Here is a 27975-nt window from a genome sequence, read left to right on the forward strand (position 1 = left end):
AGGATACCATCGGCAAAATTTTTGGTAAACAATTCGAATCCATAAAAATTGCACTCAGAATCGTTGACGAAATATTACAAATCGTGTGTCCTGCAGGTGAATTTTATACATTTTGTGAATATGCCGAAGGGGAAAAGTCCATTCCGGATCCTGCAAGGGGAAGGAGATACATTGAAAAAAGAGGTAAGTCCGATCATCACAAATTATAAAATTTGTTAACATAAAACGTTAGCGCTTCAGCCTTCAGTTAACCGCTGCTGCTCCGCCTTGGCCTGAGCTGAGCTGACACTTCTGCCTGGCCTGGTGCCTGCGCCTCGCGTAGAGACCTCTTGGCCGTGGCTAGGCCTGGCCCTGGGCCCCGTCTTACAAAGAGTTGATTTCAATCGCAAGAATGTACATAAGAGATAGGAGACTGCAAACTTGTGATCGATTGGAGGACTTGATTGATCAATCGTAACTCTTTGTAAGACGGGGCCTGGTCTGGGCCTAGACTAGATCTAGACCAAATTTTCCGTCTCTTTCGTTCGTTAGCCTCTTAATTGGGTACGTAGGGTCGGCCGGCTCTCTCTTTAGAGACGGAAACCGTTTATACACATTCCCTTGATAACGCCACGGCCATTTCAGGTCGTAGCGTTTTGCCCCCAAAATCCCCCAAAATGTCATTTTACCTCGTGTAGAGTAGTGGCTCCGGTCTGCGGCCGATCGGCGGGAACTGCCGATTCTATTTTTATTGGAATACTCACAGAATACTTCAATACCCTCAATAAAGAGTCCATATACTTACTTATTAAATAGAAGTCACAAATAACTTAACTGACCCACAGCGTGGTCAGCATTGACCACGTTTCGAAATGCTTCGAGTTCCCCGGTTTGCGGGCACGCATTACCGGTTTGCGGCACGCGTACGTCACAAAGCTTTATGCGCTACGTCACGATGAAAGCATGTACCAAATTACTACGGGTAACCCAAATTCTCATGTTTATCTGTTGCTACGGTAAATTTGTCAAGTTTTAAACAATTTCACCTTTTCCTCGAATGGATCATCCCATCCGGGTGTAAGTACTACTAGAAACTATCGGGTCATAGCGGGTACACACATCAGCACACATACCATCATACACGATCCCGCATGTTATGTGTGTATTAACACCCCCCGCCGCAAACCAGAAAAAACACGTAATTACGTGCCGGTTTGCGGCCACCCCATGCAACTGGCCATGCGGTGGCACAATCAAAATATCTGCGATAGGAGACAGACCACAGCCATCATACTTCCACAAAAACATCAAATTTCACCTCCAATCGGACAAATATCGGACAAATAGAGCTACAATATTGATCTAGTCATGCCTCGATCTCTTAACTTAAAAGTTAGCACCTGCTGGAATTTTCATCGGCGACTGGTGCCGTAGATTTCCGACATCGCTGACGGATACTCCGTACCGACAGGAGCACCTGCTACGGACGTTTTCGGCAAAGCAGAACTTACCGTGGAATCCACGGTAGGTTTCAATGATTATTATCGAGTCATATTCATTTTATTTTTAAAACAAATACCCCTGGCCGCAAACCGGGCGATGCCGCAAACCGGAGACTCTACTCTAGATTTTTCTATATCCAAATGTAAATTAGACCTAGGCCTAGGCTAAAATACATCGGTTCCACTTACTAACTTGATTGAAATAATCCATTTAATGGTCCCTTTTAAGGAAATTATGGGTCAAAATCGACATCCATGTTGAAAATCTTGCAAGCCGTGTTAAACTCTCGCTGCCGGAGTCATCTAAATCAATCTCATCCCTTCTAGTCTACGCTGAAGGCAAAATGATTGAGGGAAAAACTGTGATAACGCCATTACGAACGTGTAGATGGCGCTACGACCTGAAATGGCCGTGGCGTTATCAAGGGAATGTGTATAGACGGTTTTCGTCTCTAAAGAGAGAGCCGGCCGACCCTACCCCAATAAGAGGCTAACGAACGAAAGAGACGGAAAATTCGGTCTAGGTCTGGGCCGGGCTCGCACTTGGCCTCCGTGGTATCCCACAGTTGTCTGAAATAATTGACAGTCGGCTGACAGTGCCAGTGGCGAATCCATATTCAGGGGGTGAGGGCAGGGAGGGGTATAGGATTAGGGGTGCTAGTTCAGAAGTTTATCCAAAATTTGATCCGTAACTCTGGCGCGGAGATACCCTACTAAAACATACCCAAAATGAAAAGAAAAAAATTGACAAGAAACAGGTAATAAATATAACGACTTTGAAATCATGAGCATTATATGAACAATTGATGAAGATTTAGTTGATTTTTGGTATGTTTTAGTAGGGTTAGTAAGTACAAGTTAGCAGACTTGTAATTTAGAACAATGAAGAAGCAGGTTAAAACAATTGTAATACATGTGTTTTAATGAAATGTCAAGAAACTTGTAATTATAACGGGTTTTGTAAACAATGCCCTAACTATTGATCTTCCATTCTTAATTGACTGTGAGCTATGATAAATAGCATGATTAAAATTAAGTATTATATTAGATCTCTTTTGGTTTCAAGTGATAAAATTAAAGAACTGGTCTTAATATTTTGTCTGTATTTAGATTGATGCATTTATGGAAGAATGTGGATTAGTTCTGGACGATTCATCTCTGAAAGACAGGACTTCCCGTATGAAGAAACTCTTTGAAAGGTAGGCCTTCATGTATGTGGATTAGCTAACTGTTTGAATACTTTTGAAAACCAATAAGAATAAGAACCATAAGAATGCACCAAGGAGCAAATGAAGTTTAAGTGCCAAGAATTTGTGAGATGATGATTTATATAAATGTGCATTTATTTTTAGTTTGGTACACAGCCTGTACAGGTGTCTTATCATGTATGCACACCAACAACATTGAAACAGTTTGATTTAATTATCATTAATTTGAAATTAGTACGACATCAGGCACCTCTTGATGTTGTAAAGCATTAGTAAAAAAAAAAAAGTATCTTAAAAAAAAAATCTTCAATGTCCTGGAAGGCTTGAGATCACAAATATTTTGTACATAAAAGTCAAGTATGGTACCATTTTCATCAGCAATGACGGTGTTAATTACTGAATTTTGTAAATTGCCCTTTTTCCTATTTTATACAGATGCGGAGCCTTAAGAAAAAAGTGCAAAGCACTTGAAAAGAAACTTACAAATTTGTCAAAGGTAAGCTGGAAGGTTGAAGGGAATTTTGTTTAGGGGGTGGGGTGGGTGATTATTAACACATGGTATGTATCTTGCATCCTTGAAAATATAACTTTCCAATAATAAATATTTCCTTCATGATATTTTTGACATCTCTGAGATGTAGATTTTATTTTAAAAAGTCATGTATGTAGCATTTGGGCGGTGTTGTGATACTGTTGATTATCATGCTCAGTGGGTGAAATATATGTACAATGGTTGTATTTTTACTGATAAGTAAAAGTATGGGGAATTTAAAATATCCCATTAGATGATTAGAGGTAAAATTCTCATTGTAGAACAAAAAAAGGAAAATTTTCTTCAAATTGTAGATTGCAGAATCATCATGTATTTCAGGTTGAGATAACCCATTTAAAATCTATTTGGATGAATAATCACAAAATCTGCCTTGTCTTTCCTGTGTTTAACCCCCCCCCACCCCCCCCCCCCCCAAAAAAACAAACATGAAGAATAAAATGGAAGTAATTCAGTGTCTATACCATGCATTTAAACAGGTATGTTATACATGTATGTCAAATTGTATTTATTTTCAAGGGTAAAGAGCCAACTGTTATTCCCAATTTTGATGAGATGAGAAGTGAAGAGGTGGATCGTATGCATGTTCTAGAGGTGAGAAGTATTACATCTACATTGATCTATGTTAATATATAATACACAAATGACTGCTACTTAATTGGCCTGCCAGGTTGCCACTATTGATACCATGTTTTTAAGTGATACCCATTTGAAGATTTTTGATTGACTAGCCATATCATGGTTAAAAGTATTGCTCTATTCTATAAGCAATGCTAAATCTTTAGAAAATCATACATTTTGAGTTCATTCTTAAACACTTTTATTTTAAATATTAATTGAATGAAGCTCTAGTATTTTTTTTATGAAAGCTATTTTATTTTTCTCTGGATATTGAACGAGGTGGTCATGTTTTACTGGGATGATTAAAGAAAACATGATTTCTTGAATGATATCAACAATAACTGGCTTTGACTTGGTTGTATTTTTATCTTTAAAATCAGTTGAGGTTGAAGAAAATTGGCAATAAATTGGAGCCTGATGAAGTGGAGGAATCGTATTTTAAGTAAGTGGTTTGATTCTTTATGTTTTGGTTTTGTTATTTAATGTTTATTGATGTAGATAACAGTCCAAATCCAAAACATATTGAAAATAAGATCATGAAAATTATTTACATTATAGATGCAGTGAGCCTATTAATTTAGTTACAAAGCTGAAAGCAAAGGATTACGTGTTTGGTGAAAATGTTCTTCCCGATGCAGGGAATATATGCATGATTTTTATTTTTCAGAAAGTTGTTTGACTCATGGTGATAATTGTGATTTATTATAGTGTAGAATGTTAGTACTACTGTCTACTATTGATTTAACGTAGACATATCAATTTTTAACGATACAGTCAAACCTGTCTACAGCGACCGCCCAAGGGAAACACAAAAAGTGGTCTTTGTAGACAGATTCCTGTAGTACATGTTTCAATGCGAAACCATTTTAAAGGGAAACAAAAAATGTGGTCCTTGTAAACAGGTGGTCACCAAAGCAGGTTTGACTGTAATTCCTTTATGGGCTGTAACATGTTGTAGCTTCTGACCTAAGATGAGGTTGTACACTTTTTTTCTCTCAATAATAAATATTAAAAGGAATGATGTGTATAATTTACGTATGTTTAATATTAACAGATACATTTTTTTTTAATGAAAAGGACATTTAGGCTGTGCAGTTAGAAAATTCAAATTATCAATTTCAATTATTAGAAGCCTGCCCACAACATATAATTTCAAGTGTAACATACTGTGTGAGAAGTTATTTTATTTGGAAATGATATGGTTTGATATACACTCTTATAACTACATTCACATAAATTACGATGACTATAATTGTTTGTTTGATGTAAATAATAATTTCAGCTGACATGCAACTTCAATGATTATTCATTAGCTTTAAGCTTAGGAAGCTTTACGTGTGTGTTTTTAATTTTTACCCCAAATGTGCAAGCCTGAGTTACAAGTGCTAATTACAACTAACATTGCATGATATGTAATTATAAAAATCTCAAAAGAGAAAAATATTTATCCTGTTTATTAAACAATGATGATGAAAAAAAGAAGGGAGCCTCCCATTCTAGCAGAATTATAAACATTTGTTTTTCTTCATTTTCATATGTAGCATTCAGATTGTGATGTTAAACGTTTGTTGAAATCCTTTTATTTTTGTTTCTACTTTTTTGAGAACGGTTAAATTGCATTTATCACTTTGTGAAACTGTTGATTCTTTCCCCTCATTTCTGATTCTTTTCTCCCATAAATTATACACCAAATGAATGCATTAATTGCTATTCTCTGTGATATAGCAACGTGAAGGATAATGACGAGTCTATGAAAGAGCAAGGAAGCAAACCGCCAACTGGAGAGTTTGATGATGATAGCAATGACGATGATGATGATGATGACGAAAATGATGAAGAGATAGATGATGAAGAAAAAGAAGAAAGCAAGATGGAGACTACCAATCCTGATGAGGAAAATGAAGGAGATGTTGATAATGAAGATGGTGGAAAGAAAACAAAGTTTAAACGGCGTAGTATGTTCCGTCGTTCCAAGACTGACATTAAAGTTGAAAAAGTTGAGGATGATGCAGAAAAGGAAAAGAAAGATAAGAAAGACAAAGACAAAAAAGATAAGAAAGACAAGGACAAAAAGGGTAAAGAAAAGTCTGAGAAAGAAAAAGAAAAAGAAAAGGAAAAAGAGCGTAAAGAGCAAGAAAAGAAGGAAAAAAAGGAAAAGGAGAAACTGGAAAAAGAAAAGAAGGAGAAAGAGAAGAAGGAGCAGAAGGAAAAAGAACTGGAAGAGAAAAGAAAGAAGAAAGAGGAAAAGGAACTAGCTGCAAAATTAGCAAAGAGTAAGAAAGGAGAAGATGGTGATACTAAAAAAGATAAAGACGAAGATAAACGACCAGATTCACCAAGCAAAAGAGGCTTTGGAGCAAAGTTATTCAGTCGTGACTCTAAGAAGCCCAAAATAGAAGAGTCCAAGAAAGATCAGTCTGGAACCATAGAAGATGAAAGTGAGGATGAAGAAGATGGAATTGACAATGAAGAAGAAGAAGGAGCAGAGGAGGATATGGAGGAGGAAGATGGAGGAAGGGAAGAGGAAGATGAGGAAGAAGATGATGAGGAGGAGGAGCTTGAAGATGTTGAGGAGGAGGAGGAAGAAGAGGAGGAAGAACAACAAGAAGAAAAACAAAAGAAAGTGGAGCCAAAGCAGGACAAGAAGAAAGGATGGAGCTTTTTACGGAGGGACAAGTCACCTCAAAGGTTATTTTAGTTTTTTATGTTGTTGAAGTGTTCTGTTTAAAGGTGGTGGTGATTTAATCTGTTTAATGTTGATATTAACAATTTCCTCTGATATACATTACATATGATTGCTTCTGTGACTTTAATTTTTAGAATGACTGGGTTAAATATCAAGCATTTGCATCTACATGTTTATACAGTACTCATTCCTTACCAACTTTCAATTTTCTTAAGAATTTGTACAAGGAACGTTGTTTGTGGCACGCAGACCTGTATCTGATGTATACCGTAGTGACCATCTACAACATGTAGAGCAGTCTCAGATGGATGCAAGATATTTGATCATTTTGATGTAGAAACCATGATTTTCTTCACTTTCGTTCCAAATGCAGTTGATTTGCCAGACAGTAGAATTGAAGCATGTCTGGCTTTGCAAAATGGCAATATCTCAACTAAATATACATTCATAAAACCATAATATTTTGTCCTCATCAGTTATCACAATCAATGAGAACAATTCATTGAGGATCAAGTTCGGGGATATTGAGTTTGTATATACATGTGTACATGTATTTCCAACATCTATTTATATGCAAATGCTTGATATCACCTTCAGTGGTTTTATTCTGTGTCATTACTCTTTTTCCATATATTGTGTCCATTAATCTCTAATACACTGCACCTGTTTGTGTTTACTTTAATGCTAACTAATTGAATGGCAGTGGAGGTATCCATTTCACATGTGTGTGCTGTGGCTCTGTAACAATCGTTTCTATAGCTCAGGAAGATATCAGAGTAATGTACTTTTGGTTTCTTCACAAACCTCTTTGTTGAGAAGTAGAAGGGCTCCTGAAGAGTCTTTTACATTGTATTAATGGACTAGAAATTGTCAATATTTTTGTGGTGATATATTATTTTTGCACAGTAAATATGTTTTGTTATAGATACAGGCTCCCCCCCCCCCCCCTTTCCCCCAAGAAAATGTATTTCTGAACTGCAAAAATTTCTTGATATCACATGTGTTGTTTCTTCGGTGACCCTTCCTTTTATTATGTTTTTTTTATAACTTAGATGGATAATTCATTTATCCAGGATATTTCTTTTCTTGGGATGATCGAAGAAGGAGACTATTTCAGGCATTATTACAACCAACTCCTTTTAGTTATTGGAAGATAGACATAAACAGGTAGTCAATATTTTTTACCAATAAATAGTAAATGTGAAAAAGTAATTATTTTAGAAGAAAACAAAACTTTGGACAAAGTCATTGCTTTTTAAAAATTGTGCTGACAATTACAAGAGGCAATTGCGGAGAGCAAATCTATATTTTCTCACACTGTTCCCCCTCTAATAACCTTTTCAAAGTGACTCTATGAAAAAAACACAGCCGAAAAATGCAGATAGAATTTGACTATTGTAGGTGAAACCAACACTTGCCTGCATATGCCACTCATACTGCCGGAGAAATTCACTCGCTGGGTGAGCCTCGGCCGGAAGTGAAGAGTTGTTGCGCAATCGCTTAAAAAAAATGGAATTTACGAAAGGGTAGCTAGCATAGCAATCGCAAGCCATAGCTCCAGTTAGCTAGCTCATGACCACGCTTGCACATAACATCAACAAAATATCAACAACACAGCAGGGGTTCCAAAAAAAGGCTTACATACATGTACAACACATTAGCCAGAACAAGGTTCAAACCTTTGAACAATTTCCCCGATGCTTTTCTCCCAAACCCATACAGCGTTTCATCGGAGTCACACCAATAGAAAGAGAATTTCATCACCTATTTCTCTTCTTTCTATCGGCTATTTCTCGTCTACACCATCCAGAGTGGCCGTTTCATCGGATGCACCTGCATCCGGTGAAAATCGGGCCACTTTGAAAGGTGTATAAGTTCATGACCAAAAGTATAAGTATAATGGCCATTAGTTTTTGTTGGGCCATTATCTTTAATTTGATTAGTGCACAGGTCAAATCATCATGAATCAAATGAATGGTGGAGAAGAAGAAAGTAATGCAACATTTTGGATTGAATTTTCACCAACAGTGTTTTATTATAGGGCAATATCAGACAAAATCAGTTAGAGAAACAAAAGTAAATTCAGTTCATGATTGAAAGCAATATTGGGTTCATTGGTTTGAGATTATTCAATTTCTTTTTCAAATTGGATAGAGTTCAATACAGAGCTTTTACTTCTAGTCATTATTGGCCAGTAATAACATCATAAATTCATGCTTTTGGTTTGTAACTTGTCTTTTAAGTTTCAGCACGATGGAAATTAGAGCAGTTGACACGAGGTTGGAATTTAGATTATTCATTCATTTCATTTTAAGTTTGCGTAGCATATTTTCAGTAGGAGTACTATAATTCTTTTTCTTCAAAATGTTAAAATGAGCTTAAAATTTTATTTGAAACTGCATTCATTAGAGTAAGCTAGGCTTTTTAAAAGGCAAAAGAACCATGTTAGAAATAGTACCAATAAAAAAATTATTAAAAAAATATTTGTATAAACTTCTAAAACTCTTTCTGTGCTGCATTTTCCATATTCATTTTTTGCATTTCTTTGCTTTAAGGTAACATTTCAGTGAATCCTCTTTACTTGTATTTTATATCGGGTTTTTCCTAATCTTGCTTTTAGTTAACATTTCAATAAATCTAAGTAGTAATCTTACAATTTTTAGTCTGCAGGTCTATTGCTTTCATAACTGCTTTTTAACGTTTTGTGAATTTGCATAGATGCATATATATATTATATATCATATTCTAGCAGTCAGATATGATTTTATCTGTCATCTATTCATTCTAAATTCTAATGTGTGTTTCTCTCATTTGCTATTTTACTATTGGTATTAGTTGAGTCTTTTCTTCCTTTACATGTATTAATGTTCTAATATTAAATTATTTTATCTTCTGAATAGTTAAATTATCAAGTGTGCACATAATTTTCAGAATCAGGAGGTCATCAAATGTTAACTAATGTTACTTATTTTCAACTTGTCTTCGGAGACCCCTTCTTGCAGTTTGGGTAGAAAGATATGGGTAGAAAGATATATTAAAGTATATTGGCTCATAGAAATCTCTAGATTTAGATTGGAAGATACAATAATTTTTTAACAAAGCACATTTGATAGTTTTTAACATATAATTTCTTAACTGTTCATCAAGCCCTGTTGAAGTCTAAAACCTGTTCCTGTTATAAATACAAAGTATATTGAATCTTTGTGGATGTTGGGTGATGATTGTAACAAATTAGTCACAAAATTGCACAACTGTATTATAAACAGTTGCAGTTAATCCAAATCAAGTGCAGTTCCTGATCTGCGGTAAGTAAAACATGTTTAAAGATGATTTGCAAGTGGTTGAGATCGATTGCAACTCCCTCAGGGCCCAGATAGATTTGTTCAGTAAATGTTATTCAGTGAAATATGCTTTATTAGTAGAAAGGATTCCTTTCGATGCTTGATATGCTTGTATTTTCCTTTTTTGTTAAAGTAATGCGTACGCATTATTAGTTTCTTCCCATCCTGATTTATTCAGATATAGACAAAATACAGTTAGAAAAACGTATTTAAACCTAGGATTTTAAAGAATCGGTTTAAGACAGATTATTTGCAACTGCAGTATATTTAGCCGAAAAAATGTGCACCCTTTGCTCACTGTTTACTTAGGACATTATTTTGGGTTCTCAGTATGCTCTTCATTTATTATCATTATTCATCATCCACTGTAAAATATTCATACCAATATGATGGGGGGGGGGGGGGGGGGGGCTAAATAATAATGCATCATGTTGAGTTTATAGAAATAATGAGTATCAATGTGATGATAGATGATCCATGTGCGCTGTAAAGCATTTAATGTAAGGATTACAATATATAACAATAGTATGCAGACCAGCAGTTATTGAGTAGGGAAAAAAGTGTAAATTCAGAAGGAAAGTTGTCTGAAGAAATATGAAGTGACATTTATTTTTCATCAAAACATAATTTTTTTAAAACTCTTTGTCAAAAGTGTCATGACAACATTCTAATACCGAATAGCTCATTAATGATGTCGTTGTATTCAAGAACATTTTAATGAATGAAAATTTATGTCTTTTATCAATATTGCAGGAAAGTCAAGAAGGACAATGACAAGGATGATAAGAAAAAGAAGAAAGGTTAGATCTCCTTCATTATAAACATATTTTAATAATTTCATTTCATTTTGTGATATCTATGCAGTAGAATAAAAGGTATTAGCTATTTTCAAGAACCTTGGATTATTTTTCCTAACTTGGTTCATATAAATTTAATTAGTCTTGCCTAAAATACAATGAGCTTATAAAATGCCATGCTGTGACATGATTGATATCTGTTTATCATCCACAAAACTAATTGAAAGTGCATCTCCTTCTGTGGCTTTGATCTCATTGACATTATTATTACTTGTTAAGTATTCCAGCTGCTGTGTATGTATTTTTTTTTACATAGCTTTTTGTTTTTGTTTTAACTAAAACTATATTTAACCAGATACGTTTTACATGCACAGTATATTGATTTTATCTTTTAAAAATAGTGTTTGTAACTTGTGATATTTATTCTTGACACAGAAGATAAAAAGCAAGTAAGAGTACAGGAGGAAGAAGAAGAGGAAGAGGATGAGGAAGAAGAAGAGGATGAAGAGGATGAAGAGGAAGAGTATGAAGATGAGGAAGAAGGAGATGAGGAGGAAGAAGAGTAAGTATCTGTGCAGTGTGTTTTCACAACTGTAGATGAAGAAATTCCAAGCTAAGGAATTGAAAATGTGCGACTTTGTATTCTCTTGAAATGTGAAATTTACAAGTTAGCATGAAACAAAAATATTCAGAAGAGGCATAACTTGGCTTTGGTCACTCATCAAATATTTAAAAATCCCTGAATAAATATGACTTTGACTTTGCATTTGAACACTTTATTCCAATTCATATGTCACATTCTTTCATTTTATATCCTACAGGGAAGAATCAGATGATGAGCAAGTAGTGATGAAGGCAAAGAAACCTCAAAGAGTTGAAAGTGAAGAGGAGGAAGAAGAAGATAGTGAAGAAGAAGAAGAGGAAGAGGGAGAAGAAGAAGAAGAATTAGAAGATGAAGAAGAATCTGAGGAAGAATTGTTAGAGGGAGAGTCTGAAGAAGAAGAAGAAGAGGAAAATTTCAAACCTCCTGACGAAGGGGTAAGCTCAGTTATTCTAATTGTTATTGTTACTTTTGAATTGTTAGTATTTGTATGGTTCATCTTTATTATCCAACCCTGTGACAATGGACAATTTGTGATATATGTTCAGATTGAAATTGTACCCAAAATATTGAATAATAAGAGTAATATCCTGTATTTATGAACACAGTCTGTTTTAAATAGAAGCGGGTAATTGGATACTAGTTTAAATCTTTATCACACTTCACGCAGATAAAAAATCAATTATATGTAGAACAAGTAAATGTATTATACAAGGTAATAGATTGAATTGATTTTGTAACAAAGTAGCTAGTAGAATATTCATTCAAGATTTCAGACACGAAAATTGTCAAGTCTCCTGAAGAAAAAAAAGTATGTCCTTAGGTCTTGACATTAAGGTTAAGAATAGTTGATGATGTAATGAAATCTTAACGATGATATTTCATTTCAGATGGATCTGTTTGAGGCTGTATGTGATTTTGAAGGTGAAGAGGATGATGATCTCTACTTCAAGAGAGGTGCTATTCTTACAATCCTTAATGTGAGGTAAGAGAATAATAACCCATCTGATTTCTCGGCTATTATTTACTAAAGGAGAAGTCTATCCTGATATTTAGTTGGTTTTTAATAAAAGCATAAAAACAAAACCGGTAAATGAAAGTTTGGGCAAGTTCTGATTAAAAAATATGAAAGTTACAAAGTTTTGAAGTTGTAATCAATGAACACAAATTGGCACTTCTGTGAAATATCTTTTGAGGTCTCTCCCATATGTTCTGTACTGAAAATGCCCTAACTTTTCATTTTCTTAGTAAATAAAGAATAAGATTTGTTTTATACACAGGTTGTGTAAAAACAATGGCAAAGAGTACCGGTACATATATGATTGAAATTTTCGTCATGGAAAATAAAAAAACCATGAATTTTTGGTACAGCTTGAGCTAGAGCAAATGGGAAGGACATCAAAAGATTTGCCACAGAGTGGCCAATTCGTGTTTGATCAACTGGGACAAACAGAAACTTATAGTTTTCTTATTTTTAATCCGAGTTTACTCTAACTTTTCCTGACCTGTTTCTCTAATTTGTCAGCTTCTATTAAAGCAGGACTGCACTACTTGTAGCTACTTGTGCCCTCTATATAGCAAACAATGCCTAAGCAGTACCCGTTGGTCCCCCATTATCCCCTTTTTCTGATGTTAATTTAGAGCTGATCACCTGTCAGTGACCAAACAGGGAGATCTAATCCCCCCTGGCCAAACTAGTACAGACAGGCTACAAAAACAACAAAATATCAGGGTGGAATGCACCTTTAAGTACCGGTAGAGGAAGTATTATTCTCCTTAATTATCGCTCAAATGTTTATCATCGCTCAAATGTTTATCATCACCTCTCGTAAGCAAATCAATCTCCATGTCCATGTAGGAGTTGAATTCACAGATTAGAAAATCTACAGGGAAGGAGTCATCAAGAATTGTCTCTTGTTTGCATGAGCTCCTCATTGGCTTGGATCCACATTGCTGATTATTAGCTTTACATCTCCTATCATGTATGTCACCCTTGATGATTTTGTCTTTGGTTTCCTTCTCCTCCTTTTCATTTTCAGGGAGGATGGCTGGTGGATGGCTGAAGATGAAGAGGGCAACAAAGGTTTGGTACCAAGTACATATCTCAAGGTAAAGTTGGCAGTTATAATACATTGATGAGTATCATAAAATACAAATAACTATGAATGTTTATTGCTTGCAGCTCCTTTTTTTCACCCAACTTGGCATTTTTTAGATGTGAAATGATTTATATTTTGCCATGGCTGTTTTAAGCTGATGTGTTGTGTCCTGTGAGAACAAGATTGATGTTTGATCTCTGTTCTATTGAGAGTAGAGAATGAGGATCAGTACATGACTGAAGGAATCAACTTGATAAAAGTCATTGTTAAAAAGAAAATTATTATTATTTTATTATTAGGATTATCTTTATTATAATTATCATTAATATTATTCAATATGATAAGTAAAAGTTTTTTTTTTAGGATTAGAGGTATGAGTTATTATCTGATGTACCCCAATTCTGGATATTTGCCCCTGTTGCAATCTAACAACCAAATGAAGTTCATCGTTATATGAATATCAAAAGTTCAGAGAGTGTATTGAGATCAGTAGAGATTAACATCACTCATATAATCTGTTCAAGATAAAAATTGATGCGTTGCATTTATTGAATGTGTATTTATTATTATTGTGGTTTTTTTTAGCTCAAGAAAGAACACAATGACTACAGAGACGTACAGTCGCCTGAAGTTGATGGTATTATATTCCTATCCTTATGCTTCTTGACTTCTACACCATGATTCTCTGTTCCTAATATGGTCTGCACCATTTTTAACAACTTCTACCCCTCGCTGTTTCCTCTTTCTCATTATTATATCTCCAACTACTCGTATCTCTGTCAACATTCAATGGATATAGCTTATTTTCTTTTATTAACCAGTTTGTAATTTCAACATCCATGTGCTATGAATTAATTTCATCAATGAAATTGTTATCATTAACATGTGTGAATAAAAAAGCTTATCAAAACTTACAGCATCTTATTTTAGTTATGGTAATTGATAATTAGATATCTTTGACAGATCTGCATGATGGTTGTAGATCTTGATATAAAGCAAAAACACAAAATGTAGTTCTTATTATTTCTGGCATGCAGTGTAAATAAATCAAGCAACATTGAATTGCTTTTGTCAATACATATTTCATTTGAATATTCATGTATATATATCTAACTTTACTATTACTTTTGGTTTTACAGAAGCCGCTGAGTCAGTGTCACCTAGGAGGTATATCTTTATCAAATAGATTTCAATCCTGAAATACTTCATTATATAGTATTTCACAGATTGATTTCCACCATAGGCTCCTTATACTAGTTTTCATTCAGCTCTCACTTTACCAGACGTCAGTATATAAGCTCTTTAATTAAACATTTGATATGTGTTCTGTGAAAAACTTGGTATGTTTACATTCACATACCTTCCCCAAGGGAATGGTTTACATGTTAACCTAGATTTACTTTTATTATTAAATTCAAAGTAAATGTGAAATTTTAGCCAGATTAAAAAGAATTAAAAAGTATGTTCACAGCTACATATTCAAAGCTGGGTTATATACCGGCCTCTGGTATTGTGAGAGTTGCCAGATTAACTTATACACCAATACTTGCATTTATATGAACAGTATTCTCATGGCTACAATCATTACATATTCATCAGGAAATGATTTCTGAATGTACTGTTCATTGCTTTTTGGTTGGCAACTGATGGATACAGAACCATTACAAATATTGTGGAATGAATCTTTCAAAAGATCATGAACTAGACATCATGATAAATATCACTGTGTGTGTGATCTAAAAGTCATCATTTAAACCGTCTCATGAAAGAAATGCATTTATAGCTAATGATGAACACAGGCTCATACAAATGCAATGTAAGGTGGACTTCTTTTATTATTACTCATCCTTAATATTGGTTTGAATAACTGCATTAATCTTTCAAAAAATCTAATTAACTATTCCCCAGGAAGTGAACGGCAGGATGAATTTGATGAGAGGTATAAAAGTTTGATATTTCTTGGATTGATGCATCATGTTTGTCTGGTAGATTACAGCTTGCCATTTTGCTTATTCCATGCACCCCGTCCCTATCCTTACATCACCAACAAAGATTGCTATGTGTGGGAAGTCTGTGCAACGTACAGGCATATCCTTTCCTCACGTTATGGGTGGAGGGATGGATAATTTGTTTACTCATTTACTGTCATTCTTAAAACAGGACTGTGTGATACTATTAGAGAAGTTAACATAATTTTTTTTAAATTTGAGTGCAGTTTTTAGGGATAGAACTTTTGAAAGTTTGGGAATTATATGTGAATATACAAGTAGAGCACTGAAGGAGATCATATTATACCATGTAGTGCTGAACATCATAGTTTACATTGTGTTTTATAGCCTTTTGAATTATACATGCATGATAAGCAGTAAAATTAATAATTGTACTTTTAAATTATAACTTCCCAATGAGGTCCCAGTGAAATCTAGAAAGACAGATTTCACACAATTTGTGAAGTTACAATTATAATGACCAGATCCCCAGGAATTTATCCACATGTAGAAAGTATTATAATCAGCCACAATCTTTTCAGTCATAGGTTTAGAAGATCATACTTGCTATTGTGGGTACATACACAGATTTTTAAAATTGTATTTATTATTTAAAAAGGACAGTATTTTTTGTATCAAGTGAATTGAACGTTGATAGATGGACCTACTACGAGTTAGTGTATGTGAGATGATTGAAGTGTGGTGTTATTTGGGAGAAAGGAATCTAATTCAGTTGTCTATAGATTAACTGGTGCATGATAATCATTATTGTCTTTGATTTTTGGATTGTAGTAGTATGCTATAATGTGTGAAACTGTGAGAAGAAGTTGTGATTGGTAATTTATCAAAATTACATTTCAGTCATTCTCCCTTTTGTCGAACCTCCTCCCCACCCCTCACTCCCCAGCTCCCTCCCTCCCCACCCCTCACTCCCCAGCTCCCTCCCTCCCCACCCCTCACTCCCCAGCCAATCATTTGTTAAAACTATAATTCTTTTTATGCTAAGTGAGTTAGATGTTAAATTATTTGTGATGCATCATGATAATACATGGAAATGGCATAGCATGAAAACGTACCCACAGCCACATGCTCCCCCCCCCACTTTCCCAATTCCAAGGATCCTTGCTTTGCTCTTATCGTAGGTCAGTAGCCCTAGTAATTTTACAAACAGATAACTAATTGTGTGATTACAGGTTTTTATTATAGTTGAAAGAAATCAGGAAAAGTTCACCAGATTTAAAAGATTTCACCTCTTACAAATAGTTTGCCATCCTATCAGTATCAGGTTTATCACTCTAGAACCATACAACCAACTGTAAATTGCTTTAAGATTTTCAAGGTCTCAATTGTTCTTATAATTTTCTTTTTCATCAAAGTTAGTTACATATTATGTGTGCTCTCCTTAGTAAAGGATTTTTTTTTTAAAAACTTGCACTTCAATTCAATGTCTCTACACATGCTGCTTTGCTGCACCTAATTTGTCTAGGCTTCTAATACCGTCAATATGTTTTGAGTACCTATCAGTACTTGTGAAGCTAAGGTCCAGAGATATAATAGTCTACCCATCCTTCAGAGTTAGGATGTAGAAAAGATGAAGCTTTATACCAGGTTTTAATAGCAACTGATGTTGAGTCACCTGTTCTAATTCACCCCCCCCCCAAAAAAAAGAAGCCATACCCTGTTTTAAAAAGACCTGTCATCAGTAGGTTTATATGATTTATCTTAATTAATGAATTGTAATCTTTTATACCTCCATGTCATACAGTGGTAAAGAGCTGTGGAGGGGCCTGAGGAAGTCTGTTACCGAGGTATGTATATTCTGATCGTCATTTCTTATATTTAATCTGATAGAACACCCTTCTTGTATTAAAAGAAAAAAAATTGAACTGCATGCTTTTATTTTATGGTCCCAGCTGTTGAGAACAAAAGAAAAATAATGTATGTTCCATGGACAATTAAGGTTTTTGATAACTGAAAACTCTGTATGATTAAAGCCATGTTAATCTGGGAAGATGTGTGTTTGGTTTTGCTTACGGTACATCATTTTGATTAGGCCAGCAGATTGTTCATACACTATTTGTGTGCTTCTTGATGGTAATTTGCCCCATACGCTAATAAGTAGTCAAAGCCGGATAACATGATATTGCATTGATTTTTTACTACAACAGACTGGAGTAACTGATGTGTTAACGGCAATGGGTGCTATACCGGCAGGATTCAGACCTTCAACTACAGCTAAACATCTCAGGCTAGGTTTGTGGTACCAATAAAGCACTGAGAGATAATTCATGTTTTTCGCTCACAATTTTAATTTCGTTGTTAACAAAAGTGATGTTTGTACTTCTTGAATCTTTTCAAATTTGCATCATATCTTGATACAAGAATTGGGAGATAATGAGTTCATTTATTTAATTTTCTTACAGACTCCTACACACTGTGCAACTTTCTGAAGCCTCGCTTCACAGAGTCCTGTCTGGGGTTCCAGGACTTGAACTGGTCTCCGCATGAGAACCAGATCCGAGCTAAGACAGTCCGCCTTCAGAAGATCCTCACACTTCTAATGGTCCGCAATATGCCTCCTTGTGGAGTAGGTCAGTCAATGCTTCTTAGTTCTGTTGTAATCCATCCTTTGCAAGTGATTGATATGGTTGTATGTCTAGTAGACGATTACTTAGAATTCATTACATAACCTGCATAGAGAAAGATGAAAACCTTGTGTAATGGTATTCCTGTACATCTGATTTAGAGGAGAGATCTGAGGGTTGATTTTTTTTCCCCTACACCCAGACACAAGTAGTTTTTAGATGATTCATGGTAGTAAATTTTGTAGTAAATGTTGCAGGGTAGTAAAACTAGTAATGCTACTTAATTTAAAGTCACACACTCCAGAGGACTGTCTCAATTGTTGATATAGATAGAAGTTCAGCTGAATACAAATGATATGTTTTCATTTTGATTATCTTACTTCGTCAGCACTATATTCTTTGCTGTCTGTATATAATGACAGCACTTTGGAATACAAATGATTTGTTTTCATTTTCATTATCTTACTTTGTCAGCACTATATTCTTTATTGCTGCTTGTAAGTGTCGGCGTGCATGGTGATGTAGATATACAGTAGGCTTGGGGGTGCACCATGTGTGAGTGACTCCTCAACCCTCTCTCTCTCACACATGGTGCACCCGTAAGCCTACTGTATATATTCTTTATTGTCTGTATATAATGACAGCACTTTGTAACATTCCACTCATGAAAATCAAAGATTGTTTGTAATTGCATCTTGCTTTTCGAACAAGATCGTATCGTTATTCCGGCATAGACTTTTTAACCTTTCATCCTTTTATCATATTTCAGGCATCGAAATCAGAAGTCGGCATGTCAGAATCTGTTTCTTTGATGGGGACAAGGTAATGTTCATTATTCAGTCAAATTTATTATTATCATATACCTTCCTGTTTTGTAGCTTGCATGTTTTTATTATATTCAATGCATTCTAATGCAAAACATGTAAAATTATGTTGTTGTGATATAAGTATATGAAGTGAAATATATTTGTTTTAATTATAAAAAACACAATAACAACAATTTGATTATTTATTATCTTTAGTGGTTATGCATGTGTTGTATGTGTTTTCATCTGATATCTAATGTTTGTATCACTTATCAGATTCTGAGTAACATTCACACTATACAAGCTACATGGAATAAAAATGATCCAAAGACATGGAGATTCTCACCCAAGGTAAAGACTGAAATGAGACACAAATAATGTAGATATTTATACATGCTCTTTCATTATTCAATGGAAAATAATGTATTTCAGGTGCTCACTTCTTTTTAAAGTTCATTGTTAAATCATAAAAATTTGTTAAGGTGCTTATTTTTTATTTTTTATTATTCAATGGAAATTAATCAATTTTATTCCATCTTTTAAATATCTGTTGTCAGGACTAATGTGTGTGGAGTAGCCATATTAGATACAACATAGTACATGTTCACTATCTTCACACTCCAAGATTGTCCAATGCATGTATAATCTCATTTGTAATAGCTGATATAATTTATGACTGTGTATTTTCTTTGTATTGGTCAAATAATCTCTTCATGTATGACATGATATCTATTTGCAGGTTACACATATCAAGATTGTCCAATACACATATAATGTCATTTGTAATAGCTGATATAATTTATGACTCTCTGTATTTTCTTTGTATTAATCAAATAATCTGTTCATGTATGACATGATATCTATTTACAGGTAACATCTCTGCTACCGAGTATATTAGATGGAGATTGTTTCATTAGATCATCTCGTACAGAGGAAAACACAGGTATATAGTCATTAGAGTCATGTCATATAGGTGCTTGTATGGACATGGGTTGATGGAGTGACAGAGAAAAATGATAATGACAATTGATAGTAGTGATTTGATGTTTAGCAAGTGTTCATATTTTTCCTGAGATATCATTCTGATTTGAAAGTGTGAGAATGCAGTGTTCGGCATTCTAGTGAAATATGCCACTGCTCATTGCGTGTAATGCCTATGGGGATTCCACCTCCCAGTAGACTTTAGTGTGTAGGCACACTCTTGATGACCAGTGGCTTATTTAACGAGAAGACCAAGCATGAATACAAATCCAAAAGGAAATTGGTCAGAAAAAGAAATGGCATTTATTGGTCGTTCATCTTGTTTGCAATGGAAAATAGAACATCTTTATTTCTGTGTAAAGGCTATAAGTAATTGTTTGTGACAATTAATGAATATAGAAACTAATGATTAAAGGCTTATTTCATAGTGTACTTATTATAAACAACAATTTTTTTTAAATACACAGCATGATTATTTTCTCTAACAGAATGTCATTTATTCATATTTCTTTCTCTATTTTTTTCTCCTCCAGGCCTTCTCTTGGAGCTGTGTCTTTCATATGTGAGACCGGTGAGTGTCACTTCATGTAATTGTCTGTACTATTAAACATTTAGACAGTCCAAAATGTACAATTTGTGTGGAATAAGTTTACTGAATAGAAATCAAACGGTATTAATTAATGTCTTTATCATTTAATGAAGAGTAAATTAGATATTTTGTTTGATAGATGACAAATTATAAGAAACATTTGTGATACCTCTGTATAATAATAAACTGTTCTTGTATAGGACATATCACATTATAATTTAACCTCTCTATGTGCTTCCTAAGGATCTTGGATATTATTACCCTGGTTTTAACAGATGTACCGCTTAATGCGTAAAAGGAATAAATCCTACCAGGTACCCACTTACTACACCTGGGTGGAGTGTGGCAAGTGTAGATTAATGGCTTGCCAAGGACGTCAGTACCCTGGTGGGGATTTGAAGCCCGTACTTTGTGATCCACCATCCTAGGACTTATCCACTAGACCACTGCACCTCTACTTACCACACCACCTCTTTAATGTAGTAGTAATATTTTACGAAGGTAATTAAAAGAGAATGCGCGTAACTGATATCTAATCAACCACATGAATGAAACAACAATATTAAGTCAACATTTTTGTTTGTAAGGGTACAGTGTACTTAAAACGTATACATATATTTTAAAGAAGTATGTTTACATTTGCATCCTCTTATTTCTTGATGTAGAAAACTGGAGAGAAAGGAGAATTGAGCTGTGGATGGGTCAATGTACCGCTCTATGACACAGCAACTGGAGCACCAATAGTCAATAAGTAAGTGTTATTAAACCCTTGTTGTATGAAATGAAATGCTAAGACTCAATCAACTGCACATACTATTGAACATTTATGATTTTTTCATGCAATACTCAGATGCTCCATTAACCTGATTATTCCATTGCAGCAAATGATTTATATCTTGTAATAGGATTAGGGATGTCAACATTCCTGAACAATACTATAGTATTATAGTTATTGTTTAGTACTTTAGCAATAACACTCTTCCATCTGGATATAAAGATACTCATGAATAAACTCCTTGTATCACTTTAAGATGGTTATTTTTTGCTATATTGGAATAAATATCTGCAGTATTGTTCATGAATACTTATTTTATCTTTCCAGAATGTATGAACTCCAAGTGCAAGGTGGGACGCCCTTCGAACAGGAAGTAGAAGTTGACCCTTCTATCAGTAGAAGAAGTAAGTTCATTTTTCAGTGTCACTACTCACAAGTAAAAAGTAAGAGACATCTAGAAGTGTAGACATTAATAATATTTTTCTTAATTACCATGATTTGGGCTCTTTATTGTGATGTCAATAAAAGAACTCTTGATATTTTCATGGGTATGAATGACTTCCATGTCTTATTGAAATAGTTGGTTATTGTAGTTCAGATAGCATTTGAGTATGGTTTGTCATTTCTTGCCGGGACTAGAGCCTTAAGGCGGGTAATTGATTGTTACAAGATATGAAGTAACTCCACTGTAGCTCTAAGTTAAGGATATGTTGCCTCCTTATGGAAAAACAACATTCATGCTGATTAGGGTGTTCATTCCCTCAATTTGAATAGGTTTCTTTGAAAAAATTGAAAAAATTCTACACACAAAAAAAAATTGCCATTAACTTTATGATGCACTAATTTCATGAATAACAAGGGAGATTTATGTAGCTGTGTTTTCAAGGAGAAGTATGAAGTATTGTTGAGAGATTGGAGAATACATTGTTATGATTCTTTTTGAAATACCAACAAACATTTTTTTTTTTTCATGGCTTTTGTTTATTGCTATGAAGAGGCTGAAGGTAAGGATGATTCAATATTTTTTTTAATTGAGAAAGTACCTTCTAGAAATTGCATTCACGCTAACATTTTTGTTAATCATTGTTGCTTAATTTTAACATTAATTTCATTCCAAAACTAGGAGATTCAACAAGTTCAACAGGTATTTAGAGATTGGATGTGACCAAGAAGTTTTGTGTTGGGCCTAGGTTTCTTATTTTCAACTCTCTTTTATATGTGGAATTAAGAGGTGTCATGCTGGTTGGCTTATCTTGCTATAACCAACTGAAGTCAAAGAGAAAAACAAAACAATGTCATTGCTGCATTGTTCGGAGGTAGTCTGAGTTAGATTGACAAAGAGTTTGAGGGACAAGACTGGATTTCCTTTAAATGTGAGATTTCTTTGAACCAGTACATCATTTTTTACACTGGTGGGAGAGGACCTGCAGCATTCAGTCTCGATTTTTAATCATCAAAACTTTATTGTTGTTGTAATTTTATTGCTGAAATTTATTCAAGTCCTTTATTGTCATGTCTCAAGTTTTTCAGGTCCAGTTGCTTGCTGTTTTGCACTCATCAAGTTTACTCATCCCTTAGAGTGCATTGGGCAGTTTTAAACACCTAAATCAATTACATTCAATGGACATTTTATCAAAGAAAAGCTTGTTTTTCTACTTGAAAATCAAAATGGACTCATGGATTGTGAAGTTTGATACTATGAAAAACAGTTATATCCAAATTAACAATACAAATTGAATTATGATTAAACAATTATCTAATCTTTTTTCGTTTTAAATGTTTGATACAGTTTTCTCAGCCTAATTGCACCATAAGAGTTGAACTTGATTGCATATTGGATTTAGCACTTGTTCACATATCATACTGTAATTGTTTTATTTCATGCTTTCACTGTTTGTTTTTCCAACTTAAAAAAAACACACACACATACTATTAAAGTGCATTTGTGTAAAAGTCATAAGATTATGTTCAGTGCATTACAGTGTTAACCAACTTTCTTCTTTCCATTCACTGATCCTGTTAAATGTAGTTTGATGTTTACCAGTATTTGAAATATTTTGTCACTCAAATCTGGCTTTACTTAACATTTGCTGTGTTCTATGATTTGAAATTTCCATTGAAAAGAGATATTGTCATGGATCTTTCATGTTCATACCATCCCTTTCTATAAATCTGAGTGTAGCAAAATTTCTGATATGTTTTCTATTTAAATTGAAGTCTTGGAGGAGCATATTCTGGTCAGATAAAAGGGGGTCAAGGTGTGAGTAGACAGAAACAAAAAGATATTAAGATTCTATTTAAATCCAAAGTATAATTTAGGGGTGCAGATAGTACTTGAATCTATCGCAGAAACACCCCTGTCTATGGGATAAATCAAAGGTAGTCCCAGACATCAGATACTGAGGGATTCATCACTGGCAAAATGAAGTGCATAGAATAAGAAATTGATTTCCCAATAGCTTTGGCTCATAAAAAGTGTAGCACTTCATTAATTGACTTGTAAGATATCTTTTTTAGAATAGTTTTATAGTCTAGTAACCATTTATGGGTATTAAATGGAATTGAGTGTCATATGTATTCTCATAAATTTCTGTTTCTCCTCTGTAACTTCAGCAAGTTCCAGTAAATTCCGTTCAATGATGTCAGCTAACAAGCAACCAAGGATTCAGATCAAATTCATCACACCAACTAAAGAACAGAAGCCTTTACTAGAGTGAGTAAAAACAAAAAAAAAGAGATTCTTGTGTTTTGACTTCTTTTTTAAGTGTAAGGGAATACCATTATAGTTACTCAATACATAACTTGCTTTATATATTGATGGAATATGCTGTCATGTTGGAATATACAGCTGTCATAAGAATGAAAAACCTATGATTTGTTTGTTTATTTGATAAATCATGAATTTTTAGCCTGTGAAAGTAATGGAAAATACTGTTGGGTGTTCACACAAAAAATTGATATTCCATTCATTTTTCTATTCTTCTTTTTTTGTACAGTGGTTTAAAAGCATTGTAAAGTATCCTACAACTGAAACACACACATATACATTGGGAATAAATGCAATGCTGTACTCCCCTTGTGAGACTCACTTCAAAATGTTGTTGAGGGGTGTACCAAATGTATTCTAACTAATGATAAAATGGATCATTCCTTTTAATACAGCATGTTACCAGAGACGATAGTGAGCTCTCTAGGCTACCTCCCATTCCTCAGTATCTTCCGCAATCTTCAGGCCGTCGAGGTTCTACGGGATAGGATAGATCTTCAGAATGCAGGTACAGTACCACCAATCATTTCTACACTGTAATGGCTCTCCTGAGTTGGTGGAGGAATAGCAACGGGAGGAATCCCTTCAAAACATCTACTGGAAGCAGTGATGACAAAACTTGTACCGGTAGTCATGTTCCGTGGAATGTAACTCAGCAACACATTTTTGTTGTGAAATGCATTGAAGTATATTGTAGGGTTATGAGATGATTTACATTTCAGATTGATTGAGGGGTTATTTTTTGGTTTATTTTTAGATCTGATTCATTGCCCAGTCCTGGCGAATTTTCCTGAAGCCACAAAGTATCCAGACATCATGGATGCACTGAGGGTAAGTCCCCATCATGTAGATACACAAGTTGCTCTAAATGATGACAATGACAAAGATAGTTTTAGAATGAGGATATAAAATCATTTGATGGAATGCAGATTGAAAAAATAACACATTTAATGTATCGGTAATGCAGACGATCAGAAGATGTAGGAGATGATTGTAAAGAGAAAGGGAGAAATAAAAAGGCATAAGGGCCCTATTTATGTAGTTCCCCTTTTCATTTTCAAATTTTGTCTATGATTTATTTGTATTTATATTGATTTCATTTTTAAATCAAGAATGAAAAATGAAGTAATTAAATTGAACAAAACTAGAAAATGAGAGAAAAGTACAGAAGTTCATTGGATCGGAATCATATATGGAGTTATAACTAGATTTCTTATATTCAAACAAGTTATGAATGATGTATCTAATCGACTATGGATATTTCACACATATTTTCTCACAGAGTTGCTGGGCAGACAAGAAGCTAAAGAACAAGAAGATTGACAAGGTAAAATATTTCTTCTGCTTATAGCTTTAAAAAAATATCTTGTTACCACAATAACTTCAAAAGCATTGAATTGATTCAAGCCAAACTTGGACAAAGTATGTATGAGCATGCAATGATGAAGTGATTAGATTTTTGGTGTAAGAGGTCAAAGGCGAAAGATCATAAGGTCATGAAAGTGTAAAAATTCCCAGAAAATGTTTTATTACCATCACAGTGATAATTTAACAGAAATAGAGCCTATGTTGACCACACATTTGTTAAAATTACATGAAAAGCATTTGGTTTCATAAGGTCAGATCAGGTCATATGGTCATGGATCAATGTATAATCATGAAAAAAGGGAGATTGGTTTAATTGTAATATTGTTTGTCATTGGAATAAAGATTTTGTTCTAACTTGAGATAGTAGAGTTGTAATAGCTGCAACATAATTTTCCATTCATTTTTTAACTAACTGACAATGCAATGAAGCATCCATGTTCTAGCATCAGTAGAGTGCTATGTAATGACACATTTTATGTGATATTTTTCTATCTCTAACTTAACAAGGGAGATGAGAACAAAAGTTTGCTAAACATTTCTTTCTGTCGTTCCCTCTTTGTTGAAACACTTCATAGCATGCCCATGGAATCAATTATAAATTAGGTCTGCAACCTGGTAGAAATGAATAATAGAATATAAATTCCATCAAAGATAATAGCAGTCAAAGTCAATGAGAATAAAAAATAATAATAATAATATTCTGCTTTTATATAGTGCCCAATACATCGATACAACGATGAGCCAAAGCGATTTACAGATATATTAGCATAATAAAGACACTATGAAATTATTTGGTGTTACAGAAAGATCCAGAGCAGATGAAAGAGCTGTTCACATCAACGTTCATGGACTCTGTGTATCCCATCATGAGACTACCATCATTACCGCCTTACAAGTGGGCTGAGGAGGAGAGAGACAGTGTAAGCATATTAAAAAATTATTGTTTTGAGCAATCTATGCTTTCGTTGGGGGAAACGTTTGAGAATGTTTATGTTAAAAATTACTTTTGAAATACCTTGTTGAGATTCATACAAGTAATACCTCTTTGGATATGTTAGCCAAAAATCTTTACCAGTTTTATATTTGAAGAATAGGGTGGATGTGCTGAATATTGTAATGAAGATTATTGTATCCCCCGGCAGTATGCCGGTGGGGTACTTTGGATTCAGCAGCGTTACGCCGCCGCCGCCGCCGCCGCCGCGTCCGCGTCCGCCGCGTCCGCCGCGTCATATTCTTGTGTGCGCTCTCACTGCCACATTTCTTGATGGATTTCTTTCAAATTTTGTATGGAGGTGTATCCTGGGATAATCTACATACCTATAACTTTTGGTGATGCTGCCCCCAGTGTTCCGTCTTCTATAGGGTACAAGGCCATATTTCTGTGGATGGTTTGTGTGCGCTCTATAGGCCACATTTTTAAAGGGATTTTGTTCAAATTTTGAACGAAGGTGTATCTTGGTATAATCTACAAGCCTATAGATTTTAGTGATGATGCTGCCTCCAATGTTCCGTCTTTTATAGGGTCAAAGGTCATATTTTGATAGATGTCTTGTGTGCACGCTAGTGTGCGCTCTAACTGCCTCATTTCTTGACGGATTTCTTTCAAATTTTGTATGGAGGTGTATCCTGGTATAATCTACATACCTATAACTTTTGGTGATGCTGCCCCCAGTGTTCCGCCTTCTATAGGGTACAAGGCCATATTTTTGTTTGTGTGCGCTCTATAGGCCACATTTCTAAAGGGATTTTGTTCAAATTTTGAACAAAGGTGTATCTTGGTATAATCTACAAGCCTATAGATTTTAGTGATGCTGCTTCCAATGTTCCGTCTTTTATAGGGTCAAAGGTCATATTTTGATAGATGTCTTGTGTGCACTCTAGTGTGCGCTCTAACTGCCACATTTCTCTACGGATTTCTTTCAAATTTTGTATGGAGGTGTATAAATGGAACTCCTTTTTTCATCAATTGCACCATCTTTTTCATGGGTTCAATTGTTATATTTTCTTTGCTGTTTTGCATGCACTCTGCCAGTCACATTTTTCTACAGATTTCTTTCAGATTTGTATTAAGGTTCATTATAGTTTACTCTAGACCTCCACAAATTTGGTGCTGCTACCCCCCAGTATTCCATCTCTTATAGGGTCAAAGGTCATATTTAAAGGAATATCTTGCGTCGCTATGCAAATCACATTTCTTTCAAATTTTCTATAAATATGCATCATAATCTGATCTACACACCTATTGTTTTGGTGATGCTGCTCCTAGTCTTGACAATAGTCTGAGCCACTTGCGGCAATCTCTACGTCATCCTTTTGTTTCACAAAGAGGAGAGGGAATCTTTGTCCCTCCTTCCACATAAGGATAACACAAAATCTCTGCCACTGCTGGGGGATACATTCGCATTGCACGGCAATACAGATTGCGATATTTCTAGTTAACATTTAAAAATAATGGGAATTAGAAAAAGAATGATCTTTGTCATTCGTTGTTCATATAAACATTAAAAGAACTTTTGACTAAGTTCATACAAGAAATGTATTTGATTCTTCTCACTTCTTTGAATTTTACAGGAAAGATGGCAAGTGATCTCAGAGTTTCTTCAGTCCAACAAACAGAAAGGAATCCTTGCTTCCTTTCTAGCTCCTGGTGGAGAGCACAGTCCTTTTGACATGACAGAAGTGGCCTTCAATCTCCTGGACTCATTTCAAGAACTGAAGTGATTGTTTACTTT

General features: G+C 34.6%; 1 protein-coding gene across 6 annotated transcripts; it reads left to right on the forward strand.

The window, feature by feature from the left end:
* Window positions 1-27975, forward strand: LOC576932 (nephrocystin-1). 6 transcript variants are annotated; one of them, XM_030998743.1, is made up of 29 exons: window positions 1-183; window positions 2592-2680; window positions 3125-3185; window positions 3759-3833; window positions 4241-4302; window positions 5586-6548; window positions 10641-10687; window positions 11120-11246; window positions 11506-11722; window positions 12176-12270; window positions 13325-13394; window positions 13970-14021; window positions 14524-14551; window positions 17138-17180; window positions 17541-17625; window positions 17796-17963; window positions 18727-18779; window positions 19040-19114; window positions 19634-19706; window positions 20278-20315; window positions 20999-21084; window positions 21436-21512; window positions 22232-22252; window positions 23722-23821; window positions 24271-24383; window positions 24633-24706; window positions 25158-25202; window positions 26047-26163; window positions 27815-27975. In XM_030998743.1, the coding sequence occupies exons 1-29, from the start codon at window positions 121-123 to the stop codon at window positions 27962-27964; spliced, it is 3267 nt and encodes a 1088-aa protein (XP_030854603.1). In that variant the 5' UTR covers window positions 1-120; the 3' UTR covers window positions 27965-27975. The 6 variants fall into 6 exon arrangements, with proteins under 6 accessions (XP_030854603.1, XP_030854605.1, XP_030854602.1 ...); XM_030998745.1 differs by lacking the exons at window positions 14524-14551; window positions 22232-22252 and adding exons at window positions 15293-15323; window positions 22104-22112; XM_030998742.1 differs by lacking the exon at window positions 14524-14551 and adding an exon at window positions 15293-15323.

This window comes from Strongylocentrotus purpuratus, unplaced genomic scaffold, assembly GCF_000002235.5.
Source record: "Strongylocentrotus purpuratus isolate Spur 01 unplaced genomic scaffold, Spur_5.0 spur5_scaffold_5, whole genome shotgun sequence".
Taxonomy (NCBI): Eukaryota; Metazoa; Echinodermata; class Echinoidea; order Camarodonta; family Strongylocentrotidae; genus Strongylocentrotus; species Strongylocentrotus purpuratus.

Excerpts from the sequence above, each read along its gene's own strand:
- LOC576932 (XM_030998742.1), top strand. The coding sequence starts at position 121 with ATGCCGAAGGGGAAAAGTCCATTCCGGATCCTGCAAGGGGAAGGAGAT. Across the intron at positions 17,964-18,726 it reads TATGCCTCCTTGTGGAGTAG|GCATCGAAATCAGAAGTCGG; the intron begins GTCAGTCAATGC and ends ATCATATTTCAG. Across the intron at positions 19,707-20,277 it reads TCGTACAGAGGAAAACACAG|GCCTTCTCTTGGAGCTGTGT; the intron begins GTATATAGTCAT and ends TTTCTCCTCCAG.